Source organism: Pseudochaenichthys georgianus, chromosome 16 (genome assembly GCF_902827115.2).
Source record: "Pseudochaenichthys georgianus chromosome 16, fPseGeo1.2, whole genome shotgun sequence".
Classification (NCBI taxonomy): domain Eukaryota; kingdom Metazoa; phylum Chordata; class Actinopteri; order Perciformes; family Channichthyidae; genus Pseudochaenichthys; species Pseudochaenichthys georgianus.
The window spans coordinates 14672741-14673467 of NC_047518.2; the positions used below are offsets into that span (position 1 = coordinate 14672741).

Below are 727 nucleotides of genomic sequence, written 5' to 3' on the forward strand. Positions count from 1 at the left end.
GAACTGTCTTTGATTTCCCCACCACCTAATTTTATCCGACTTCGGGACTGGGATTGGTTAAAAAAACTAATTTGTGTTCTCTCTCTCAAGATACGACGAGGCCAGCCAGCATTACGATGCCATTCTCCAAGACGACCCCACCAACACGGTAAGAAAAGCAGAGAAAGAAAGGGAAAAGCCCCGCAGCTTAGCAGTTGTTCTCATTTGCTTCACTTTGTGGTCTCAGCTTTTCTGGAAGGCTTAAAATCTGCCGAGGAACTGTGGTGTTAGCAGTGTGAGTTTGCAAAGTTAAACTCCCCGTGGCCTCACTGACCTCAACCACAGCGCTCATCAGCCTTTCGCCCGAAGGAGTGAAGGGGGTGTGTGTGTGTGTGTGGGTGTTGTGGGGTGATTCATGATCTTTCAGTGGCAGACAGTTTGGTGGAAGTAAAGCGTAAATAAAGGTCTGGCCTTTGAAGATGGTGATTTACGGACCGTCAGACCCCCACCCTGCGCCTGTCCCACCTTCTCTATTGCCGGCCAGTGGCTTCAGGTGCAAGGTCTGCTGTGTGGGGATGCCCAGTGAGGACATTTCCCAACAGGTTAATAAACTTGTGTGCAACACCGATAGGACCGAATACACCGGACATTTTACAAGAAAATCGTTTTGATGCTTAACGTTGAATGGCGTGTATCTTGCCTCTGGGGTTCAAGCTTTCACTGCATATTTTTCAACATTGTCTGTCTG

The 727-nt window shown here is 48.4% G+C and overlaps 1 protein-coding gene across 1 annotated transcript in view; it reads left to right on the forward strand.

The window, feature by feature from the left end:
• Positions 1-727, forward strand: part of emc2 (ER membrane protein complex subunit 2) — a 41454-nt gene that overhangs the window by 17234 nt on the left and 23493 nt on the right. The window contains exon 5 of the mRNA XM_034103528.2: positions 91-148. Coding sequence (XP_033959419.2) covers positions 91-148 — 58 coding nt within the window. The remainder of the gene's footprint in view (positions 1-90; positions 149-727) is intronic.